The sequence below is a fragment of the Neomonachus schauinslandi genome, chromosome 10, assembly GCF_002201575.2.
Source record: "Neomonachus schauinslandi chromosome 10, ASM220157v2, whole genome shotgun sequence".
Taxonomy (NCBI): Eukaryota; Metazoa; Chordata; class Mammalia; order Carnivora; family Phocidae; genus Neomonachus; species Neomonachus schauinslandi.
In genome coordinates this window covers 124,352,168-124,369,690 of record NC_058412.1, presented here as the reverse complement: position 1 = coordinate 124,369,690, position 17,523 = coordinate 124,352,168, and the positions used below count along the sequence as shown (strand labels likewise).

At 49.1% G+C, this 17,523-nt stretch overlaps 1 protein-coding gene across 1 annotated transcript in view; it reads left to right on the top strand.

Annotated features, from left to right (window-relative positions):
• Nucleotides 1-17,523, top strand: part of SLC13A3 (solute carrier family 13 member 3) — a 67,941-nt gene that overhangs the window by 9,320 nt on the left and 41,098 nt on the right. Inside the window, exon 2 of the mRNA XM_021689342.2 lies at nucleotides 16,105-16,370. Coding sequence (XP_021545017.1) covers nucleotides 16,135-16,370 — 236 coding nt within the window. The 5' untranslated portion in view covers nucleotides 16,105-16,134. The remainder of the gene's footprint in view (nucleotides 1-16,104; nucleotides 16,371-17,523) is intronic.

Sequence of the window (17,523 nt, the reverse complement as noted above, 5' to 3'; positions counted from 1 at the left end):
CACAGCAGGCGACACCTTTCCTTTGGTTGGGAGAAACAAGAGAAGCCCTTGTTCGCTGCCACCCACTGCCCGATTGTCCCCACGTCCCCAGGCGTTCACAAGCTGCTTGCACCTTTCTCTCCTGATGAGCTGCTCTCCCGGCTGGCTCCGGAGGTCTGGGGGCAGGGGAGAGGGAAGGAACATTCTTCCTTGCCCCTTTCTGCGGCCCCTTCCCTGTGAAGGGCTGGAACTCAGCAAAACGTGGTGGGGCATGAGCAGGGATTTGACAGCAGAGCCCAAACCTAGAAGTGTAGGCAGTTCGCTGGGAAGTGAGTCTGAGGGGTGCTGGCTTCTGGGACGAGAACATGGGGTGTCCAGGCCCGGGGAGCCTGGCAGAGGCCTGGTGTGGCACCCGGCTCGTGGGCCATCTCCCACCTCTTGTGGGGGAGCTGGGGGATTGAGACCTGTTCTGAGAGTGCCTTCTCACCCCTACTAAACCGCTAAACCGACATCAACCTGTGAGGCCTGGCTCCATTTCCTGCTCCCTCCTCTGGGAGACCTGGACCTCCTCCAGACCTCGGCTTTCCGCCTCTGGAAGAGGGGTCTGCCCAGAATCCCTGGGCTGGTGTGCCCTTTCCAGAATCACTTTCTGAAAGGGCGGGGGGCAGCATCGTGAGAGTGGGAACGCAGACACTAGATTTCCTGGACTCATCTTGCTCTCCCTCTTCCTGGCTATGTGATCTTGGGCAAATTACTTAGCCTCTTTGTGCCTCAGTTCCTCCTCTGTAAAATGAGGACACTGATAGGACCTCCCTCATAAGGGTTTGTGAAGATTGGCTCATATACCTTAAATATTTTGGGCTGCGCCTGGAACATAAGAGGTGCTAGGGAAATGGTTGCTATTAATATTATTTTATCAGTAGTAGTAGTAATATTTGCATTACAAATGAGCCTGTGGATCCAGGGGTCTGGAAGTGCTTTATGGAGGATGAGTCTTCCTCCTGAGTCCTCTTGGCCTCCTCCCTACTCACTGTGTGGGTTCTTGGGTCTTCTAAGCCTCTGTTTCCTCCCTTATAAAACAGAATAAGCTCTTTTCCTAGGGGCTGCTGAGCAGATTAAATGAGATAGTGCTTATCAGAGAAAGACCTCTTTTTCTTATTCTTGGCCTGAAGCCTGGAACCCCAGAGTCCTGAAAAGGGAGCGATTGTGGGCAGCGGAGGGTCATTGTTGAAAGGGGCTTGGAAACTGCCCACGTCAGGCTTCAGCAGCAGGGGCCAGCTTCCCCCGACATGCACCACAGGGCCTCCCAGGATGCCCGGAGCAGGGCCAGGGGGACCAGAGTGCAGGAGGGATGACGGGAAACAGTAGAACACTGAACATGTCGGGGGCAGGGCAGACCCCTAGTGCCTGCGGGAGGTTAAGCAGAGTGGTGGGCGCACAGGATACGGCCTCAGCTGACCCAGGGTGGATGCCGGCATGGCCAAGAACTTGCTCCGTGAGTGGGAGCAAAGCACGTGCCAGACTCAGTTTCCTCATCTGTCTGGTGGGCCTGCCTACCCCAGGGGGCCATGGTGAGGAGCCAGGGAAGCCAAGAGCTTTGTAAACAGTAAAGTGCCCTGCAAATAGCAAAGTACAAGTAGGGATCCTGTCTATCTTGTTCATTCACCAAGGTACCTTCCAACCTGGCACACAGTAGGTGCTTAATAAACATGTCCAGAATGAATGTGGAATAAAAATGGCTATTTCCTTTGTGCCAGGCACTGTCCACAAGTAATTAACACATTCAGTCAAAAACTATTAATTGAGCACCTACTCAATGCCAGCTACTATTCCAAAGGTACATGGCAGTGAACCAAATAGTCACAAGTCTTTATATTTACGGAACTGACATTCTAGAGAGGGACACATTGGGGGAAAAAAAAAAAACCACAGATAAAGAAGTAAGGTCTATGGTATAGCAGATGATGATGAGAATAAAAGCAGGGAAGGGGAGTGGGGAGTTGACAATGGAGGTAGTGCAATTGTAGAGTCAGGAAGGTTTCATTGAGGAGGGAACCCTTGAACAAATACCTGAAGGAGAAGATATTTGAGCAAAGCTGAGCACATCTAAAGGAAGAGCAAGGGAATAGCAGGTGCAAAGGCACTGAGGTAGGAGAACGGCAGGTGTTCATCAATGATCTTCCGGGGGCCTTTAGACAACCCTTCCCGGGAGACAGACCCCTGACCCCTGATCGTGGAGAAACTAAATTCAAGGGCTTAGCTGGGATTTAGAGTCACCGCCCCCCCTCAATGCCTTCAGGCCAGATTTCACTTTCAGCCAGAGAAAGGGCTCCTGTTAATGCAGGCCCCCAAAGACATGGGAGGGGCTCTGAGGAGCAAGAGGAGGTAGAGAAGCCCTGAGGGGGGCTTTAGGTGTACCTATCCCATGTTGGGAACTGAAGGGCCCTTTGGACAGATGGGGAGACTGAGGCCCAGAGAGGGAAAGAAACTGCCCAAGGTCACACAGTGGGTGGCTCTTTTTTATTCAGAACAATGTGTTCTATCCTCCTTGGGCTGAGTCAGGCTGCTGGGGCCTCACGGGTCCAGTGGGGCTCCCACCCACCCCACCTGCCTGTCTGGCTCATGACTGATTAGTGAAGCTTGGACAGCCGTGATGTGTGAGCTGCCCCAGGAACACTTTTAATGAATGGCTCCGAGAACTTGAACTTGTTAGAACATCTGCTAATGAGTCCAGGGGTCTAACCGACCCAGTCCAGAGGAAGGGGTAGGAGGATGAAGTGGCTGGCCTCAGAGGTCTCCCAAGGCGAGTCACCCCCTCCACTTTTTCCTCTTTCACCCCTTGAGTCGTGGGCCCAGGTGTTTCTTAACTGCTTCCTCAGGTGTTTTCAGGCAAAGGAGAGGGTTGAGGGGAGCCCTGGTGGGAAATCAGAGACCAGACTTCTGGGCTGCCTCCATTGTTTCCCTCTGGGCCACCCTGGGCTAGTTTCCAGCTTAACTTTTTTTTTTTTTTTAAAGATTTTATTTATTTATTTGACAGAGACACAGCGAGAGAGGGAATACAAGCAGGGGGAATGGGAGAGGGAGAAGCAGACTTCCCGCAGAGCAGGGAGCCCGATGCGGGGCTCGATCCCAGGACCCTGGGATCATGACCTGAGCTGAAGGCAGACGCTTAACGACTGAGCCACCCAGGCGCCCCCCAGCTTAACTTTCTATGCCTCAGTCTCCTCCTCCAGAAAATGGGCACACTAAACTCAGCTCTGCTTATCCTCAAGACTGACCCAACACAGAGAGGATGGGAGAGGGCTTGTAAAGTACTTTTCTGTTGAATGTCCTTTCATTTTCGTTAATAGAACCTACCAGAGTGTGTGTGGAACAAAACTCACAATCTGTGTAGGGAGTTTAGCCCAGCACCCGCACAGAGTGAGTGCTCAGTACGGGCTGGCTGTTACCATCACTGTTTATCCTCATCGCTGAGCCTGGTCCACGGCCCTGGGCTCAGACCACATGGTGGGAATTTCATCCCTGGCTAGAAGCGCACACATGGACGAAAGAGTCGCGGTACCTCTCTGCGTCTGTTTGCTCAGTTCTAGACGGGGAGCAGGTGGGTTACTGCATGTCGGACGCATGCCTGATGGCTGGCCAGGGGAAGCCCTCAGGAAATGGTCGTTTTAGCATTCCCATCTGCCGCTCACACTGAGGCGGTGTGACCTGGGGCAAAGTCACTCGAGCTGTCTGAGCCACGGGGACGGGGCACAGCCCCTGTAGAGGCCTCGTGGAGCTGTGGGTAGGGTTGAACCAGGGAACCCACGGGAAGCGACCTGGCCTGTAACAGGGCTCAATGTGTGCAGCCACGTCGAGTAGCCGTGATGTCGCTCTGTGGCAATGAGGGAGAGTCGCTGGGGAGACTGGGGGCGGGAGGGGAGAGGGGGGACATGCCCCGAGCCTCCAGGCTCTCACAGAAGGGCCATGGCCATGTTCCCTTTGATCTCCCTCCCGGTTCTCTGAGGATGGCGTCATATGCCTCCTGATGTACTGAGGACCCAGCGGCTCCGAAGGGACACCTGTCAGTCTAGAGCTCACAGCTTGTTGAGTGGTGGCCCAGAATGTACTCCTACGACTGTGGGATTCCCGGCGGCCCTGGGCCCCTGAGCCTCGGCTGGCTTTATGGAACCCCCCTTTTCAAGTGGAGGCCTCATGCCCAGGTGCTTCTCGGTGTCTCAGGTTCTCTCTCGTCTTGCTAGGCCAGGCCCTTTCCCGGGGCCTGTTGTGTGTGTGCGCCACACTCCCGTCCCTTTGGGGTCCATATCTGTGTGCCCCCAGAAGCCCTGGCTTCATCCTTACATGGCAGACCGGAAGTACCTCACAGATCCTTGGGATGAAATGTCCCATTTCAAAGGGCAAGAAAGGCAAAGAGGGAAGAAAAATGTCTCAAAGAAACAGAGCCTGTCAGCACTGGGTGGGTAGCGTTTTGTGAATTGCTGACTGCGCCATGCATTGCTCCCAGGACTTTATCTACATTAACCTACTTAATCCTTGTAACAGAAACTCCAGGGCTTGACATTCTTATCATCATCACCAGCCCCATTTTTATAGATGAGGAGACCGAGGCAGAGAGTTAAGTCACTTCCTCCAGGAGGCAATGGAGGCAGGATTTGAACCCAGGCACTCTGGCTCAGGATGCCAACAGCATAACTCATAGGGTCCTCCGCTTTTTGGGGTCAGGCCCAGATTTCAGCCCCAGAGTCCCAGCTCCCCGCCCACTGCTTGTTCTGCTGATCCTAACGGCTCCCTCCTCCCCGGGGCTGGCCGTCCTCCACGGTCTGTTCCACCCTGGCTGTTATCTGTGAGCAAAGCGAGGCTCTGAGAGGGGAGGTGGCTGGCTTGAGGTCACTCACACCAGGAGCGAGCGCCTGAGCTACGAAGCTTCCGACCCTCCGCGGCTCCAGGGGTTCTGTTCGCTGCCTGGGCGCTGAGCTGGGGGTCGTGAGAGAATACTGAGAGGTTTAAGGCCTGGCTTCTGCCTTGCTAGAGTTCGGGGCTTCCCACAGTCAGCCCTGCACACCCCTGGGGAATGGGCCTTTCGTGGGCAGCTGGAGGGCACCGCCGTGGGCACCTGGCCCCAGGCCTGCTCCCTGAAGGGCTGGCCAACCCGCTCTCTGCCTGGCATGGAGCCGCCACCGGGGCCCGCTGAGAGCCTGGCCCTGCCTCAGTGTCCTGACCAGAATGCCTGCTGCAGTTCAGCGGGGAGATGGGGCGCAGGACGGATGGTGGCAGGGGATATGGTTTATGCACAAGTCCTGCCCCTGGCCTCAGAGGACATTTGCTGAGTGAGGGGGGCAAGCGTGGGGGCAGTGGAAAACAGTGGCCTTGTGTCTGCCTGGAAATCAGTCCCCAGCTCAAAAATTAACCACCTGACATGGCATTTTCTTCTTTCTCCCCCCTCACCTCTGCGTGTTTTGCCCGCAAACTTTAATCCCTGTAGTAATGGACTGGTTAACCCAAGAAGCTGGAATTTCTTTGGTGGGAGGGATTATAAGGCTTCCCGTAAGAAATGCCTAGGTTGGATTGGCATGACTAGGTCAGGGTCAAGGACTGTGGTGACCAACCCTCCCCCGCCCCCATTCTTGCTCCCATTCAGGGCCAGGACTAGTGGAAGCCTGGAGAGGCACCCGGGGAGCAGAGTTTAAGCTGGGCTCACTGTCAGCATGGGGCACTTGCCTCACCCCTGTCTAGCCCTGCTCCCAACTCCTCCGCCTGGTAAAGTTCAAGGCACAACAGTCATTCAATGAAACACAGCAAGACAAGTCCTTACCTCTTACTCGCTGTGTGACCTCAGGCAAGCTGCTTTCCTTCTCTGGACAACTGTTGTACTAGGGCTTAGTGTAGACCAGGGTTTCTATTGACGTTGACATTACTGGGAACAAATAGTCCTTTGTCGTAGGGCTGCCCTGTGCATTGTGAGCTGTTTAGCAGCATCCTGGCCTCTACCCACTAGATACCAGTAGTAGCCTCCCCATCACGACAACCCCAAATATCCCCAGACACGTGTCGTCCAGGGGACAAAATCACCTCCTGTTGAGAACCACTGGATTAAATGATCTCAGCTTCATTCTAGCTCTCGTATTTTAAGATTTTTTTTTTTTAAGCATTAAGAACAATCTTTTTGAAGCCTAACTTCAAGAAATTGAACTTGTGGGGTGCCTGGGTGGCTCAGTCGTTAAGCGTCTGCCTTTGGCTCAGGTCATGGTCCCGGGGTCCTGGGATCGAGCCCCGCATTGGGCTCCCTGCTCCGCGGGAAGCCTGCTTCTCCCTCTCCCACTCCCCCTGCTTGTGCTCCCTCTCTCGCTGTGTCTCTCTCTGTCAAATAAATAAATAAAATCTTAAAAAAAAAAAAGAAATTGAACTTGTATAAAACATAACAACAGCTCCTATTTAATGGCGTATTCTCACATAACTATCACTGAGACAGTGGTTAACCCACACAAAATACAGCACTCTGCGAGGTAGGTGCTGTTCTTACGTGCCTCCAGCAGATAAGGAAACTGAGGCTGAGGCCAGCTGAATGCCCGGATCACACAGCCCCGTGTGGAAGGACTGCATTTCTAATTCAGGCCTGATTCCAGCACCCATGCTGCTTCTATTGTGTGTGCAGACAGCCAAACAAAAGGCAAGATAGTCCTTTCTGATGACAAAATCCCTAGGTGGAAGGCACTTGTGGTTTAAGTTGATGGGATCCAGACTTTTCTATTCCATTCACCTTTCTGAAGCAGTCTGAAAACAGCAACAGAGAGCCGAAAAGGGAGAGGAACGTGCCATTCTGAGGAAAGACGCCAGACCACAACGCTGCCCCTGGGGTGTGCCGAGGGGGCTGACGCTGGTGGTGGGGTTGGGACCACGTGGCAGGAGACCGGAGTGACGCGAGCCTCTGCAGTTCCTGGGCAGGGCACAGATTCTCCCAAAGGATTTTTCAACTCTCTGAGCCCTTCCGAACGCGGGCCACGCCTGAAGCACGCACAGTGGGGAAGGCAGAGTCCCCGAGACACATGGGAGAATACAGAGTTCAGATGAACAGGAAGCTCAGAGATCCTTGGCACAAAGCGGGATGTTGAGGTGGCAGGCGGAAGGGAAAGGATGGATAGTGACCTGCTGTATGGTTGTAATGGTTCTTGTTTTCTCAGAGACCCAAAGCTCAAAGAGACACCAAAGCACCACGACATTCTTGGGTCTTCACACTTAGTCTCCACACTGAGCCCACTGCTTAGAGTGGAGCCATATTTCAGGGCAGTGCTGGTGAGACGGGTTCTGGGAAAATCAGCGGTGCTGATGCCTAGGCCCCTGCTGCCTCAGCTTCCCCTCCCGTCCCTATCCCCTCACTGGCCTTTCACAAAGGACTCTCCTGAGAGGAATGGCCCCCGTTCTATGATGAGGAGCCCACATGGGACCTGCGAAAAGGCAATATGAGAAATGAGAAGACAGAGAATATCAAATACAAAGTAAACAAAGAATAAATACTGGAAGATCTGCGTTACCAAGTAGGAGAAAGTACTGAACAGACATTTCTCTGTGAGATATGGAAAAAAATCTCAAGAAATCATGGCCTTCCTAAAATAAATCTCAAGATGTGAAATAAAAGGGTCAAAGAAGAGACAGTGAAAAACAGAAGGACGTGGAAAAAAACAGTGTTCTGGAAGCAGATGGACAAGACAAATAAAGCCACTCTATTATAAAAGCCATATTAGAAACAGCAAGATGGAGAAAGATAAAAAACATCATCAGAAAAAAATACATAAAATATAAAATAAAAACATATAATCAGAGACGTGCTCTACAGGCTGGAAGAGATAGAACAAAATGAGATGGACAAGAGAGTAAGAAAGGATGAGGGGGAAATGATCAACATGGACTACAAAGGAAATCCAACTTGTGCATAATTGGTGTTGCTCAAGACGAACTAAAGAAACAAAACAAATAGAACAGAAAACAGTACAGCTCTGCTTCCACTTCCGACAGGGTTACATCCCGACAAACCCATCATAAGTTGGAAACATCCTGAGTCACCAATGCATTTACTACACCTAACCTACTGAACGTCACAGCTCAGCCTTGCCTGCCTTAAATGGTGCTCAGAACATTTCCATTAGCCTACAGTTGGGCAGAGCCATCTAATGCAAAGTGTTGAGGTGGAAAGCAGAGTGGTTGCATGAGTGTTCGATGGTTGCAGGTACATGGGCGGTTGCCCCTCGGGATCGCGGGGCTGGCCGGGAGTGGTGTCTGTGGCCGCTGCCCAGCATCCAGAGGGAGCATGAGAGGGCATCACGCCAAATATTGCTGGCCTGGGAAAAGATCAAAATTCAAACTTCGAAGCATGGTTTCTACCGAATGTGTGTTGCTTTTGTGCCATCCTCACGTAGAAAAATCATTAAGTCAAACCATCGAAAGTTGGGGACCATCTCTATTTGAATCTTTAATAGCAGAAAACTTCTCTGAAACTAAAGTAAAACATATGCAGATTTTCTGTCTCCCAGAAAAAAACTTACAGAGACTTGTCAACACTGAGATATTATATTCCATAGTGACATTAATGGACTGGAGGGTTAAACAAAAAATCTTATGGATATGGAGGCAAAAACTTCAGGTGAGCCATAAGGAGGAAGAAAGCAGGCTGGACTCAAATTTCTGCTCTATGACAATGAAATATCTAGTCATCCTCAGAGAAAGAAAGTGCAACACTGGAGTTTTACAGATAGATTGCTTATATATTCAGAGAATGTCTTCTTTAAGAAAAAAAAATACTTGTGGTTGAAATTTGGAAAGTAGGGCATATACTGAAGAAATAGAAATGTATTCATAATCTCACTCCTAAAACAGCCTGCCTATCAAATGCATATTCCCAGTGTTCTTGCGCACATTCATTCCAACGGGAGTCCTCGGTGAGGTAACATGCCAGGGTCATTCTTCTTCTTCTCAGTTTGCAAGTGAAGGAATTCACACTCAGGGGTTCAGTGGTTTGCCTTCAGATTCTGTAGCAGAACCACCACACCCAGACTTCTTGGCCCTCAAGCCAAATGAGCAGCTCCGTCCACCAGAACGTTCTGTGATGATGGAAATGTTCTATCTGCTCTATCCAGAGGGGTAGACACTACTCAAGTAGCTACTGAGCACTTGAAATGTGGCCCCCGTGACCGAGAACCTGGAATTCCAAATTTCATTCAATTTTAATGACTTCACACATATACAGCCGCGTGTGACCGGAAGGTCTGTATGCGGACAGCCCAGCCCTGGAGACGTCCTTAGCTTTTTTTCCTTTCCATTTCAGCATCCCCCAGCCCCCTCCATATCAAGTTCATCCAAAATCTGGCCTCTGCGTCAACCTTGATAATCAGGACCAGCAAGAGCTTCTGACACCTGTCTCCTCAGGCAGCAGCTTCCTTTAGGCTCATCCACCCCTGGAGGTTTCAGCCAGATGGTACCAGCTTCTACTGGCAGAGGGGAGGGGCTGGGTAGCTGAGAAATATGTCACCAGAAGCCATGAGTTCATCTACCCTGGGCCACCTCAGCAAGATTCCGTCTCCTGAAGCGGAGCCTCGAGACAGAACAAAGTGACAAAGAGGCAAATTGCTGACTCTGATATGACCCAGAAAATTAGTCTCTGCAGGATCAGACACCTGCCCCAACCTCTAAACTCCAGAAGTTAAAATTCAAAGGAACAGGGGCCCTGGGATCATGTGACTCTATGCTTCTACCCGAATCTGCCCTTGAGGGATCAAGGGAAGTCTCCATTTGCAGACATGCAGACCGAACCTCCACGCGGCCAGGGGGCTGGTCTGAGTTCATGAAACAGGGGGGGCCAGAGGCAGAGGTGGGACAGATGTGCTGTGGGCTGGGGTAAAATCGTGGATCCTCCTGGACCCCACTCCCTGGCCCACCATTTGAATGGTAACCAGGCCTGGGTGTGGTAAGATCTGCTTTTGTGTTCTGCATGGTCCTCAAGAGATCACTGCTCCTCAGCAGACCTCAGTTTCTATACCTGGAAAATAGGAATTTTAGAAATGGAGCAGAGATTTTAAATACAGCATCCCATGATCCCTAGTAATCTGTGAACAACTTGACTTAGATTCGGAATTGTCTATGTGTGAGCGCTTTTCTGGAATTTTATGCCAATTAAAACCATTTAGACTAAAGATCATAACTGGGTGACCATGGATTTGATGGTGCTTGCAGATGTGGGGTTTTTGCCTACACTTTCTTCTTAATAAGCAAATCTTTTAAAACTGTGAGATGTCCCACTAAAAGCACAGTTTCAAGCTTCTTTTGAAAAATCAGGAGATCCAGCATCATGGGGCTCATGTTCTCATGACAACAGCCAGAAGCTGAGCAGCAGTTGATGTTCTTAGAGGGGCCGATAACCCTCCCCCCATTCGCCACAGTCCCCACTCCTCCCTATTGCTTTCCTGGTTCTGAGGCCCAGTGCTGGCTGTGATTTACCATCAAGCGTGGGCATCTCCCCTGCTACTAAAATAATGGAACTGCCAGAAATGCAAATCAGACTTGAGAAAGCGATGTGACTTTTTTCTTCCGCCAGCCCGATTCACTCATGAAATGGTGCCCTGCACTTGAGTTTGTGCCGCCTGATTTAGACCATGTATTTATTCATTCAGTAAATATCCATTGAGGCCCTGGAGACAGAGGTGAACAAATAAAGACAAGGGTCATGTTTGTATGGAGCTTATGGTCTGGTGGGGGGGAAGGAAATAATAAGGCAACAAACAAGAAATACCTGGGCTATTGAGAAATGCTGGACAAAAACAAGGCCAGACAATGGAAATCAGACCACAATCGATCGCATGGTCAGATCACGTGGTCAGGTCACTGCCTGAAAAGGCGACCTTTGAGATGAGGGCCAAACAGCAAGCAGGAGCCAGCTAGACAGAGATCAGTGTCGAGGGGGCCAGGCTGAAGGGACAGCAGGTGCAAAGGCCTGGAGGTAGGAACTGGCTCGGCCTTCTCGATCTCTGAGGGCTCCCCACTCAGTGCACGTAGGCCCCAGCTCACCAGGCCTTGCTCCAAGCCTCCTGGGAGATATTGGCTCTCTGGGGGTCACTTCTGTCCTCAAGGCCTCACAGGGGTGGGGGAGGGAGGGGCAGTAGTACTTATTAATTCCCCACCAGATGTCTGGCATCCAGCTGACAATTCTGGATCCATTTGCCCACAGGAAGCCCAGCTGGGGCAGGGAAGCTATTTGGGGTCGGTCACCTTGGCCCTGCTCCAATCCCTAACTAACCAGCAAGGTAATGAAACACGTTTGACCCACTTACTGGCAAAGCCCCCATGCCAGCCAAGGATCAACTTCCCAATTCCCACCATTTGCCTCGGGTCACCTCCCGAGCTGACATGTGTTGTATCTGGAGTTGTTCCTCCGCAAAGGACTGATGTCGACATCTTGGCAAGAGCGCCAAGGGAGGGAGGGGAGAGAGAGTGGGAGCGAGTAGAGGGAGGAGAGAGAGTGAAACAGAGAGAGAACAGGGAAGGGAAGGAAAGGAAGAGGGAGAGGGAGAAAACCTTTGAAGGGTAGCCCCTTACAGCCAGAATTTATCACTAACGCCCCTCCCCGCCCCCATTATATAATGTCATACAAGGCACAAAAGGACTTACAGGATGTCACCCCCAAAGCAGATGCATTTGAATGTTCACAGCAGCTTTACTCATAATTGCTCCAAACTGGAAAAATCCAAGTGTCCATCTACAGGACAGGCACAAACAGTGGTATATGCACCGGATGGACTACTATTCAGCACTAACAAAGAACGAACCGCTGATATACACAACCATGTGCATGAATATCTCAGGCCCTGTACTGAACAAAAAGTACAAAAGTACATCTTGTATGATTGCATTTAAGTCGAAGGACAGGCAAAACCAATCTCTAGGGATGGAAATCACAGCAGTGTTTTAGAAGGGGCCTGAGGATTGACCTGGAAGGGGCAAAAGGGAACTTTCTGGGGTGACAGAAACATTCTCTTTCTTGATTGGGATGTGATGTAGGTGTGTACATTTGTTAAACCTCAAACTGTGTACTTAACAATGGATGCAATTGATTGTATGTAAATTATAGCTCATAAAGCTGATTTTTGAAAAGTCATGTTTATTTTTCTCTCCTGCTGTGTTCTAAAATGTATTTAATGGGGGATATCCTTCCCCTATAACTTGGATGAACTAGAAGATAGTGATAGTACCTGTCACTGGATGAGTTAATACATGAAAATGTTGGTGATTTTGGTTGTCATTGTTCCTGTATTTCTTTTGCATAAGGATGAGAGGCGGGAGAGACAAGGAAACTGGTTTTCCAGATGACTTTGCATGTCCCAGCAATGCTCAACCATTATTAGTCCTTTTAATGCCCTGGTCAGGATAAGCCAGCCACAGGGTTACCCTGGCCTCATGAATGAATTGGGAAGTGTTCCCTCTTTCCCCGTTCTCTGGAAGAGCTTGGGTAAGAGGTGTATTATTTATTCCTTAAATGTTTGGTAGAATTACCATTGAAGTTAGCAGGCCTTCGAGGTTTTTTTGCAGGAAGGTTTTTGATGATTGATTCTGTTTTTTTAACAGATATTGAAATATTCAGCTTTTCTCTGTCTTTCTCTGATAGTTGAATAAGTTATGTTTTTTGAGGAGTTTTTCTATTTCCTCTAGGTCATCAAATTTACTGGTATCAAGTTGTTCATACTAACCCCTTTATTGTCCTTTTGACACTGAGCTAAGACAGACCTCTGTCTTCTAAACCAGGGTAACTGTTGGTCTGGCAGGTGGTATATAAAAAACAAGATAGATGTGGCATGTCTTCCTGAGGCGGCAGCAAGATCCAGCAGAAAATAATTGTATATTTTTAAAAGATGGCTGCATTATGGAACATGATACCAAGCATGGGTTGAAGAATGTCAAGTTTGCAACAGAATGTGACCCAGATTCTTTGGGGGGGGGGGTGGTTTTACATGGATGTTCTGTCTGGAAGCTCCCGACAGTGCACTGGAGTGTCTATCCCAGCTCTCGAGACCCGATTGTCGAGTTTTTGTAAATTTTGCTAGCCGGTTGTACACAGAGATATTTAAAATGAAATTATACAAACTTGTGATTCAATGTATTAAAACAAAAGTAATAGATACTCAAAGTTCACCACTTGTTGATTGGTTTACGATTATCTAAGATCTTGAGATTATCTGTGTCTGCTCTATTGACATCAATATGTATGGAGGAAATGCTGTGTAGGGGAGCGAAACTGCCCATTTCGTGCCAACTCTGTGTTCAGTGATGTCACTTGATAGCTTGAAATCAACCACGTGGTTGTATTTACACCTAGAAATTGGCAAACACTGCAAATCAGGGCTTAATTTATTGTTTTGTTGCTTGTCTAGATTTTTTTTTTGAGAGAGAGAGAGAGGGGTGATGGAGGAGCAGAGGGAGGGGGACAATTTTAAGCAGGCTCCATGCCCAGTGCCATCCCGACGTGGGGCTCCTGGGATCGACCCTGAGATCATGACCTGAGCCAAAATCAAGAGTCAGACACTTAACCAACTAAGCTACCCCGGAGCCCCTGTTTGTCTAAATTTAAAGAAGTAATGGAAAATGTTAATAGTACAGATGAAACGTAAAATGCGTTGTGTCTACAGCAGTTACATTGTGAATAGCCCCCCAAAATGAGGACTTATTCTTCCAGTATGTGAAAACTATCATTTGATTCAGTAAAGAAGTCGCTCACATTATTGGTGAACAAGTGAATTTCTGACATACTTCTTTGTTTCCCTCTTGTCTTAGTCATTAATGTAAATAAAAATATAAGCTGACATTCATAGTAAAACTAAATTCATTCGTCAATGACATGAGTGACTTAGCTAAACCAAATAGTAATCAAGAATTTCTACACACAGGGGCGCCTGGGTGGCTCAGTCGCTTAAGCGTCTGCCTTCGGCTCAGGTCATGATCCTGGGGTCCTGGAATTGAGTCCCCACATCCAGCTCCCTGCTCAGCGGGGAGTCTGCTTCTCCCTCTGCCCCTCCCCCCCCACTTGTGCTCTCTCTCTCTCTCTCTCTCTCTTTCTCTGACAAATAAATAAAATCTTAAAAAAAAAAAAAAAGAATTTCTACACACACACACAAACTTTCCAGTTATTAAACATTTACCAATATACTTCTGCTTGAGGGAGACTTAGTAGGCGGAGTCTGCGAGGGTCACTCGAGTTTGAGAAGAGCTAGCCACAGAGGACCCTCCTATTATTGGCATGGTCAGATTTGCTGGCTAAAGCAGTGACTATGTCTCACTCATTTTCCTGGTCTCAACTCCCAGCCAGGTTGCTGAGAAAACAGGATGTGTTTTCAAGGTATGCAAATGGGTTGGGTATATCCCAGTCTTCCCTGGCTCAGTAAATGGCAACCTCATTCTTCCCCCTGCTGAGGCCAACAACTGGAATTCCTCCTGGTTGCTCTCTTTGCCTTACACATCCTAACAGATCCTCGGCAAAGCTGTCAGGCTTTCCCTTGGAAACAGACCCTGAATTTGACCACTTCTCACTACCTCCACCACTCCCCCAGACCCTAGTCACTGGTAATCTTTGCTTGGATTGTTGCCAAAGCCATTGGTCCCTTGGATCCTGCCCTTGCCCCTCTGTTAGATGGATTAACTGGTCCTAGTGTCTGCATGTAGCTGATGCCTGACTGTGTAGCTGAGGGTATGGTGCTTGTTAGGATGGAATTCAGTTCAATGTCCTGTGGACACTGAATAACGTCAACCAAACCTACTGTGAGTAAGAAGTAAGAAGCGTAAAATGGCACCAGACAGCATCAAATTCAAGAAATAGTCTGTTTCCTGAACATGCAAGGACATTGCCTTGAGAGAACGTAAGAAAGAAAGTCAGGACTGTGAGTAATTTTATTCAGTGATCATGTGAATAATAACAGGACACTATTGATGATGGATCCTATGAGACACTGATGTATCAGAAGTGAAGGCATTGTCATTACTGCACTCTTGTTTCTAGAACATTCCATCACCCCAAAACGTTCCTTTGAACTCCTTTGCAGCTCCTCTTCCCCAGCATACACACCTCCTGCCCAAGCCCGGGCAACCATTGAGCTGTTTTGTTCTGAATCTTTAACATTGGATTGTCAACTTGTCATAGGTTCTAGTATTCTGCTGGTAACAGCTGGGGGCTATTTGATTAAGAGCGATGGCTCTGGAGGGAGATTGACTTGTTCTGCACAATCATTGTCTTGCTAGTGACCTTACATCTCAGCTTCCTACTCCATAAAATGGGGATACTCACTCCTCTGGGATTTTGTGAGGATTACACAGTTCCTGGTACTTAATAGCCCCATACATTTGCTTATTATTATTACTATTTACAGAGCGTGTGCTCTGTGTTGGGCATTGTGTTGAGGGCTGTGTATGGAGGTGGCAGCCGCTGCTGGTGCTCTCTCCACATCTCCATTGGCACTCACCATCCTGCATCTGCCAGTAGCTTCCTACTGAAACTGAGATGCTCTGCACCAGTGTGTTCTCTCACTATATGCCGGGCAGGCCGGAAGAGCGGGGAGTTAATGCTCCCAGGAGCAGCCTCCAACCAGTGATGGCCAGGAGTTGGCAGGTAAAAAGCCAGCTTTCTTGTCTCCCAGGAGGACAACTCTGAAGCATGATCTACACCCTCTCCCAGGGTCCCCCATCAGGAGTGAGCCCCAGCTGCCCACAGGGATAATCTTCTCATGAATACACTGTCTGTATTGGCGTCCGTTTCGCTTCCCTATTGCCCTTCCAGAACTTTGTGGGATCCTCTATCAAACCATTTTCACTCTCATGCTCACGTCAGGGTCTACTTCTAAGCCAGTGGCGCATTTCATGTAGTCCTCAAACAGTCCTATAAAATGGACACATGTTTCTTCCCCATTGTATAGTTGAGCAAAATGAGGCTCAGACAGGTGATGTCATCTGCTCAAGGTCAAAGCTTTGGGCACTCACCCTCTCCACAGCTTCCCTGCGGAACGTGCCCTGATGGGTGCAGCCCCAGGATCTCTTCTCCCCCCTGTCACCCAGGGCTCCGCTGACCCTTCTGAGCTGCATCTCCCCCCCCACCCTCTGCAGGAAGGCCGCTGCCTGTTTGTCATCCTACTCATGGCTGTGTACTGGTGCACAGAGGCCCTGCCCCTCTCGGTGACGGCCCTGCTGCCCATCATCCTCTTCCCCTTCTTGGGCATCCTGCCCTCCAACAAGGTCTGTCCCCAGTACTTCCTGGACACCAACTTCCTCTTCCTCAGCGGGCTGATCATGGCCAGTGCCATTGAGGAGTGGAATCTGCACCGAAGGATCGCCCTCAAGGTCCTCATGCTCGTTGGGGTCCAGCCAGCCAGGTAAGGCCAGGTAATGGGTCTAGCCCAAAGGTGGGGAGGCAGAAGGACTGCATCTCTCGGAGCCCAAACTCACTCTTCCTGGTCTGGTCATCCAGGCCCACAAGCTCACCATGTCCCACCTTCCATTTACTCATTCATTCCCTGGATACGTTGTGAGCCCCATCTGTATGCTAGATGCAGTGCCAGGCTCTTGGGCAGTTCTCAAAAGTGCAGAAGAATCCCCTGGGGAGCCATTTCAAGTGTTTATCCCAGGCCTCGCCCCCAGGGATTCATGTCTCGTAGTTCTAGAGAGTGCCATCTTAGTAAGGTGACTCAGACTGCTGGGGCTGAACCCCACCTTTCCTGCTCTGAGAAATGACTTAACTTCTCTCTCTTCGCCTGTAAAATGAAACTATAATAGCTCAGACCTGTAAAGTGTGATAAATCCTGGTCGTTATCATCCCAGTTTGCTATTTCATAGCCCAGGTGTGTGGGGAATGGGTGGCAAGATGGCCCCAGAGAGATAGGGAGGCAGAGGCCATTCCTGCAGGGCCTTGGGCTCCCTAGCTAGGATTTGAACTTTCATTCTAAGACGATTAAATGACCTTTAAAATAGGGTTTCACTGTTCTTTTAATCTTTTTTTTTTCTTTGCAATTTGTTGCATCTTAAGGATCCCTTGCTAGAATAATATCTTTAAATGTATAAATCACACAGGACATAGGATTTAAAACAACAACAACCACAAGAAAATGCAGTAATCCAAATAAATTTTTTAAAAACAGACAAATTTGTGACATGGTACTGTATGTACTCCTTTACGGTAAATGGTAAGATCCCTCGACCGGCCTAATAACAACTACATTTTGAGGCCATTTTGAGTGTCAGTGGGATTCCAAGATGTTTGCATCTATTATAGCACGATCTGAAAATATCTGTGATCTTAGTTGGTGACGGAGTCCCGGGCACTTCTAATACTACTGAACTTTGTTGCCTTTGTTTATCACCAAAGGAAATACTTAATTTCCATTAGAGGTTAGTCAAATAAAGATGCATTTTTTACCCTCTCGTTTCCATCTTAAATTATATCCATGGCCCCGCTGGTTATGAATCTCTGCTTTGAAGAGTTCTAAGTTGGGGAACAACATGACCAAATTTGCATTTTTTAAAAATTCC